The sequence below is a fragment of the Lolium perenne genome, chromosome 4, assembly GCF_019359855.2.
Source record: "Lolium perenne isolate Kyuss_39 chromosome 4, Kyuss_2.0, whole genome shotgun sequence".
In the NCBI taxonomy this organism is placed as follows: Eukaryota; Viridiplantae; Streptophyta; class Magnoliopsida; order Poales; family Poaceae; genus Lolium; species Lolium perenne.
The window spans coordinates 10,016,201-10,024,175 of NC_067247.2; the positions used below are offsets into that span (position 1 = coordinate 10,016,201).

Consider the following 7,975-nt stretch of genomic DNA (forward strand, 5'->3'; position numbering starts at 1 on the left):
TGGTGGCGGTTTGTGTCCTCCGGAGTCGCCCCTGGGGAGACGACCCGGGAGTTTGCTCGCCTGGTTAATTAAATTCGTCACCTTACTTTGTATCTAGTCAATTTAAATACGTTCGGTTCACTCATTTTAATTTATATGTAGTCTACTTTCAAATATTTAAAGTGTCTTATATTAACAGACAGATGAGTAGAGTTAGTATAATTTAATATCTACAAGATAACGTGGGGTTTTTCCTCAAGGTACGTACTCTGACCTGAACAAGATACAGTACATACTCTGACCTGAACAAAGCCCGCTCTTTACTCCAGCTTACGGTCAGCGTAAGCATAGGTAGAGGCTACAATTGATGGAGATTACGAGCCGCATGATGCTGAAGCCGGCCTACTCCGCCGCGCACCCTCTCGCCGGGGAGAAGGTCCCGCTGACCGTCTTCGACCGCGCCGCCTCGGACAAGTTTGTCTCGGCCGTGCGCGTGTACCCTGCGCCGGCACCGTCCAACGATGCGCTCAAGGAGGGACTACTCAGGGCTGTCGCGCTGTACCCACACTTCGCGGGGCGCCTCGCCGTCGACGGTCACGGCCGGCCGTTTCTCCACGTCAACAACGAGGGCGTCCTTGTGATCGAGGCCACCATGCCGACCGACCTGGCAGATGTGTTCCCCGGCGCCGCAAACGTCCCCGACGACCTCTATCCGACGCCGCCTGAGGTAACTTGATTGCGCCTTGCTTTACTACAATTCAGTGAAAGCGTTAGCTACCACTGAGTGACTGTTGTTTCTGCAGACACGACAGGAGAAGGTCGACGCGGCGCTGCTACAGATCAAGCTGAACCGGTACAAGTGCGGCGGCCTCGTGATTGGCTCTTCCTGCCACCACCACACCGCCGACGGACACTCCATGGGCACCTTCTACGCCGTGTGGTCACGAGCTGTGCGCGAGGGCAAGGACTTTGTGGCGCCTTCCCCTTTCCTTGATCGTGCGTCCACCGCCGTGCCTCGCAGTACGCCGGCGCCCGTGTTCGACCACGGCTCCATTGAGTTCAGGCGAGAAGCTAACCGCAGCATCTCCCGCGCCGTCCTACCGGTGGACAAGGACAAGATCAAGAGCATCACCGTGCACTTCGCGGCGGAGTTCATCGCCGAGCTGAAATCACGGGTTGGCGCCGGTTGCAGCACGTTCCAGTGTCTCCTCGCGCACGTCTGGAAGCGGATCACGGCGGCGCGGTGCCTGAACCCGGAGGTGTTCACGCAGGTGAGGGTGGCCGTGGACTGCAGGGGCAGGGCCAAACCTCGCGTCCCCATGGACTTCTTCGGGAACATGGTGCTTTGGGCATTCCCTAGACTCCAGGTCAAGGACGTGCTGGGCCTCAGCTACGGCGGCGTGGTCGGCGCCATCCGCGACGCCGTGGCCCGCATCGACGAGGAGTACATCCAGTCGTTCGTGGACTTTGGCACGTTGGCGGCCGATGAGGAGCTCGTTGCGGCGACGTCTACTGTCGACACGGTGCTCTGTCCGGACATAGAGGTGGCGAGCTGGCTGGGGCTCAGGCTGCATCAGGCCGACTTTGGCACCGGACCGCCTTCCGCGCTGCTCAAGCCGGACATGCATAAGGAGGGGTTGATCATCTTAGTGCCATCGCCCATGGCAGAGGGCGCCGTCGACATCATTGTGGCCCTGTCCGAGGATCACGTCGCGGCGTTCAACAAGATTTGCTATTCCTTGGACGATACAATTTTTCTCCCATCCAAGATGTAAGAAAGCATGATATCATACAGTTATATTGTGGTCAAGATGTAGTACAGATCAAATAAAGAGGTTGTGGCCGCTTCATGATATCACATGATTTTCCTTTTGAAAAGAACATTGACAGACTCTCCCGGCAGCAATTTCTTTCACGATATCACACAAGTGTATTTTATTCGGGTTTTCTATCACTGCGCCCTAGTTCTTACGAATATTATGACATTGCCACCATGACACTACAACACGGTAGTGATTTCGAGGCACACCCTTAAGGCTGGCCATAGTGCTAAGACTAGCCACAATGGGAGTATCATAGGTAGTATCATGCATTCCATGCATGCAAAATGCTGATGTGGCAGTGCAATTAAGGATGAGAGAGAGGGTACTAGTATCATAGGTAGATACTGTATCATAGCACATACTACTAGAAAAATTAATGTCAACTAAATCTTGTACATATATTTGCATTGAGATTCTACAAAACAATTAATATATAGAGACTATGATACTAGTATATGATACCATGCATTGCGGAGATAGTAACATCTAGTAGTATCATACGCATGATACTTCTATATGATACTATGCATTGTGACTAGTCTAAGTACGTAGTATCATATAGTAGACTAGTAGTATCATACATATGATACTTCTGTATGATACTATCTCTATAGTGGGTAGTATCATGGAGTAGTATCATAATTATGCTATATTTATTGCTATTTAGAATCTCAATGCAAATTGATGTACAAGATTTGTTTGGCATTACCTTTTCTCATGATATGTGCTATGATACAGTATCTACCTATGATACTCTAAACTCATCTCTCCTCTTTAATTAGTTGCCACATCAGAATTTTTGTGAGACCAATGTGCATGATACTAGCTAAGATACTACCACTATGGCTAGCCTAAATGTTTCAATTTGGGGTGCCTTAACAGGACATATCTATAAAGGCATATGTTCAAAGTGTCCTAAAAGGGCATACCTATAAGGGCACATGTTCGTAGTGCCCTAAAAGATATATCTATGAGAGCACATATCTATGTACCCTAATACGTGTATAGATATGAGGGACATATCAAAGTTGCCCTAATAGCTATATTGCTTTCGGGGCACATGTACAAAGTGCCCTAAAAGAACAATGCATATAAAGTAAGTGTAAAAATTACTTAGCAACAACACATTTAATTTTAATTATTTACCTTGCAAACATTTGAAAGATAGTTTAGGACAAGATCTCAATTGCATTGAAGTAACTTCCGTCAATCCAAAATGAAAATCATTGTTAACTAAGCAGATCAAAGCTTTGGGGAAGTCGCTGTGTCTATGCCACCAGATGGATGTGACGCCGGCTACCGTTTGGTCTGGCTAACTTGCCGTCTTTTTGACTTGTTTTCTTATTGAGGGCCCCACTTCACTTCGACGTTCTGGCTCATTTTATTATATGTGGAATGTAAACATTATACGTGATAAGGGCTAAGCCCAAGGATGTGCCCGATCTTCACGGATTTGGGTGGAACTTGTGGGGGAGGTGGATGAACGCGATGAACACGACGAACGCGGAGGGGAATCGTGGGGATACAACGCACACACGCACACAACCGGTTTTCCCTCGTTGGCCCGAACCACCAACTCGATAGAGGTTGCGAGAAAAGACCTTCCGGTAGAAGTCCCGCAAAGAGATCGACAAGTCGAATCCCGAGAGATCTAGAAGGGCGAAAAGACCGGAAGGTTGATAGAAGTGCAAGCAAAAGACCAAATAGGTAGAAGTGCAAGCAAAAGATCAACAATCGATAGAAGTCGCCAAAGAGATCTTCACGAGTCGTCAAGGAGCCCGGGTGGGTACAAGATCAAAGATCTAGGTAGGGTTCCCACAAGGGTGAGCAAAGCTCAGGTTTAATTTCACATCAAGTCTGATCTCAGATCTGAGCCAACAAGGCTATTTATAGTGGTGGGGCGAAGGGATAAGTTACACGCTGAAAAGTGTTGTTGTGCTGAAGTTCGGTAGGGCGGAAGTTCCGGTCGTCTTGGGCGGAAGTTCCGGTCACGGGCGGAAGTTCCGGTCTTGTGGGCTGGAAGTTCCGGTCGGGCCGGAAGTTCCGGCCAAGTTCCGGCCTAGTTCCGAATATGGCCAATTTCCTTGCAGTAACATCCAGGGGCGTTTTGGCGCAATTTCGGAACTTGGGCGGAAGTTCCAGTCGGGCGGAAGTTCCGGTCCCTCGGGGCGGAAGTTCCGGCTGGCTCCTTTTCTCTGGGCGCTGGAAGGCATCTGGAAGGCATCTGGGGGGCATCGGGCCGGAAGTTCCGGTCCTGGGGGGCGGAAGTTCCGGCCTGGGCGTTGTAGCTCCATCTTCATCATTTCCAGCTCTCTCTTCATTCGCTTGGTCTCCATGGCTTGCGTCTTGGTCGATGTACCTGATTGAACATAGGGTATTCGCATGAAGTAGTATGCCATCCAATGGGGTATCAAATGTATACGTGGTAAGGAGCGAATTCACCTCTTGGTGTAGGGCTTGGGCTCGAGCTCGTGTCATTGGACCACGAGGAGGGCTTGTCGGTCTTGATGTAGTGTCGACCTTGGGTAGGGCTACATCATCTCCACCCCCCCCCCTTGGGAAAGAGTCGTCCTCGACTCTATGATCTCTTCATCTCCATGATATGGTGAGAGGTCGGACACATTGAATGTGTTGCTCACCAAGTATTTGGATGTTGGTATGTCGATGACGTAGGCGTAGTCGTTGATGCGCTTGAGGACCTTGAAGGGACCATCGCCTCGAGGCTTTAGCTTGGAGTTTCGTTCTTGAGGGAAGCGGTATTTGCGAAGGTGTAACCACACTAAGTCTCCTTCCTTGAAGATCCTTGCCTTCTTCTTCATGTTGAGTCTAGTGGCTTGACGAAGGACTTGTTCCTCGATTGTTGCCCTTGTATCTTCATGTAGCTTCTTCATGTATTGGGCTCGCTTGTCGATGGTCATGTTTACTTGCTCATGTAGTGGAAGAGGAAGTAGGTCGATCGCCGTGGGTGGTTCAAACCCATATACGACCATGAAAGGACTTCTCATTGTTGTAGAGTGCTTGGCGCGGTTGTAGGCGAACTCCGCATGCGGGATGCAATCTTCCCATGACTTCAAATTCTTCTTTACAAGGACTCGTAGTAGTGTGGAGAGGCTTCGGTTCACCACTTCGGTTTGCCCATCGGTTTGAGGATGTGAGGATGATGAGAACAAAAACTTGACGTTGAACTTGGCCATTAGTGTCTTCCAAAGGTAGCTCATGAATTTGACATCTCGGTCCGAAACAATGCTTCTTGGTACGCCGTGGAGTCTCACAATTTCCCTAAAAAACAAGGAGGCAATATGTGAAGCATCATCCGTTCGGGAGCATGGTATGAAATGAGCCATTTTAGAGAATCGATCAACCACTACAAAAATTGAGTCATGACCATATTTGGTTCGAGGTAATCCTAGTATGAAATCCATGCTTATATCGGACCAAGGAGCATAAGGAATAGGCAACGGTGTGTAAAGACCATAAGAGTTGGATGTGGACTTAGCTTGTAGGCATGTCGTGCAACGGTTGCATAGGCGCTCCACATCTCGCTTCATTCTTGTCCAATAGTAATGGGTAGATAGCATGGAGAGCGTCTTGTCTCGCCCAAAGTGTCCCATAAGACCACCACCATGCGATTCTTGTAAGAGCAAAAGGCAAAGCGAAGACATAGGAATACAAAGTTTGTTGCCCTTGAACAAGAATCCTTGGTGCAAATAGAAATCATCGATGCCCTTATCACTAGAACACTTGGCAAAGATTGGGCCAAAGAAAGTATCGGAAGCATATTGGTCTTTGATTTCATCAAGACCCAAAAAATGGAAATCCAAACGAGTGAGTAGAAGGGTGAGCTTGCGGGAAAGGGCATCCGCAACTACATTGTCCTTGCCCTTCTTGTATTTGATTACATATGGAAATGACTCAATGAACTCAACCCATTTTGCATGTCTTTTGTTCAAATTGTGTTGACTTTTCAAATACTTCAAAGACTCATGGTCGGAGTGGATGACAAACTCTTTTGGCCAAAGATAATGTTGCCAAACTTCAAGAACACGAACCAAAACATAAAGTTCCTTGTCATATATAGGATAGTTGAGGCATGCGCCATCCAACTTCTCGCTATAGTATGCCACGGGTTTTCCATTTTGCATAAGAACACCACCAATTCCAAGTCCACTCGCATCACATTCTATCTCAAAAGTTTTTGCAAAATCGGGAAGAACGAGTAGTGGTGCCTCGGTGACTTTCTTTTTCAATTCATCAAAAGCGTTTTGTTGTGCCTTGCCCCAAACAAACGGAACATTCTTTTTAGTAAGCTCATTTAAAGGGCTAAAATCTTTGACAAAACGTCTATAGAACCCGGCAAGTCCATGAAAACTTCGAACTTGACCAACGTTTGTAGGAGTGGGCCAATTGTGGATGGCCTCAACTTTTGAAGAATCAACCTCAATCCCATTGGCGGAAACCACGAAGCCAAGAAAAACCAACTTGCTTTGTGCAAAGGTGCACTTGGGAAGATTTGCAAAAAGCTTTTCACGGCGCAAGATGCATAAGACTTCTCTCACATGTTGCACATGGTCCTTGAGATCTTTGCTATAAATGAGAATATCATCGAAATAGACAACCACACTCTTGCCAATGAGAGGTCGCAAGATGTGATTCATGAGGCGCATGAAAGTAGATGGAGCATTTGAAAGACCAAATGGCATGACAAGCCATTCATAGAGACCAAGTTTGGTCTTGAATGCCGTCTTCCATTCATCACCAATTGCCATGCGGATTTGGTGGTAGCCACTACGCAAATCTATCTTAGAGAAAATCGTGGCACCACTCAATTCATCAAGCATGTCATCTAAACGCGGAATGGGATGGCGGTAGCGAACGGTAATGGCATTGATGGGGCGACAATCCATACACATTCGTTGCGACTCATCCGGTTTAGGCACGAGAATCACGGGAACCGCACAAGGGCTTAAGCTTTCACGGACATACCCTTTTTCGAGGAGATCTTGAATTTGGCGTTGAATCTCCTTTGTGTCTTCGGGGTTGGTGCGGTAGGCGGCGCGGTTTGGTAGAGGAGCGCCGGGTATGAGGTCGATGCGGTGCTCGATGCCTCTAAGTGGTGGAAGTCCATGAGGAAGCTCGTCGGGGAAGACATCTTGGAACTCCTTTAAAAGAGACAACAAAGACGAAGGAAGTGTTGTTAAGTTGTTAGTCTCCGAGGGTGGCCCCTTGCAAATGAGCACATAGTGCAATTTGGTGGATGGGTTGTGGTGCACTCCTCTCATCTCACTCTTGGTAGCTATGAGGACACTCTTCATCTCACTCTCATATGGCTTGTGGCGCTCACTTTCTTTTTGGTGGGTCACTCTCTCACCGCTCATCTCACTAGTGATGGTAGCTTCCTTAGCCCTCGCTAAAGCCTTTGCATTGTCCGCAATTACTTGGCTAGGAGTCATTGGGCGTAGGATGAATGTCTTGTCGCCGACCTTGAAGCTATAGGCATTTGTGTAGCCATCATGGTTTGCTATTTTGTCATATTGCCAAGGTCAACCAAGTAGCATGTGGCACACCGTCATGGGCACGACATCACAATCAACGTGTCTTCATAGGCGCCAATCTTGAAGGATATTGTGACGGTGTGTTGTATCTTCACGTTTCCATTGTCACTTAGCCATTGCACATGGTAGGGATGGGGGTGTTTCCGGAGCGGAAGGTTGAGCTTGGAACATAGTTCGGTGCTTGCAAGATTGTGGCAACTCCCTCCATCGATGATAAACTTTATTGACTTGCCATTGATTCCGGCTCTTGTTTGGAAGATATTGCATCTTTGGTCTTCATTGGGGAGTGCATGGGTTGTCAACACTTTGGTCACCACAAGTGATGGGCTTGCATCATGCACACATAGGACTTGCTCTTGGTCTTCCAAGTCATCATCTTCATGATTGGTTGCGGCTTGTACCAAGGCTTCATATTCACCTTCACTCAAGTACTCCACATCTCCATCATCTCGAGTTATCATAACTCTTGTGTTCTTGCATTCAAAGGATTTATGTCCTTGAGCACCACACTTGAAGCAAGTGATGTTACTAGATCCCGTGGAAGCTTTGGAGGACATAGTTGATTGGTCCGGCTTGAAGCTCGTAGTCTTGATGACACTTCTTGTTTGCTTGGGAGAATCC

At 47.9% G+C, this 7,975-nt stretch overlaps 1 protein-coding gene across 1 annotated transcript; it reads left to right on the forward strand.

Moving 5' to 3' along the window:
• Positions 1 to 278: 278 nt before the first annotated feature.
• On the forward strand, positions 279 to 1,779 carry LOC127291741 (tryptamine benzoyltransferase 1). Its single transcript, XM_051321050.1, has 2 exons — positions 279 to 706; positions 783 to 1,779. Exons 1-2 carry the CDS (start codon positions 347 to 349, stop codon positions 1,752 to 1,754), a joined length of 1,332 nt encoding a protein of 443 aa, XP_051177010.1. The 5' UTR covers positions 279 to 346; the 3' UTR covers positions 1,755 to 1,779.
• Positions 1,780 to 7,975: the final 6,196 nt, after the last annotated feature.

Bases quoted from the DNA above. Each gene is read 5' to 3' on its own strand.
- LOC127291741 (XM_051321050.1), top strand. From the start codon at position 347: ATGGAGATTACGAGCCGCATGATGCTGAAGCCGGCCTACTCCGCCGCG. The intron at 707-782 runs GTAACTTGATTG...TTGTTTCTGCAG, and splicing joins TCTATCCGACGCCGCCTGAG to ACACGACAGGAGAAGGTCGA.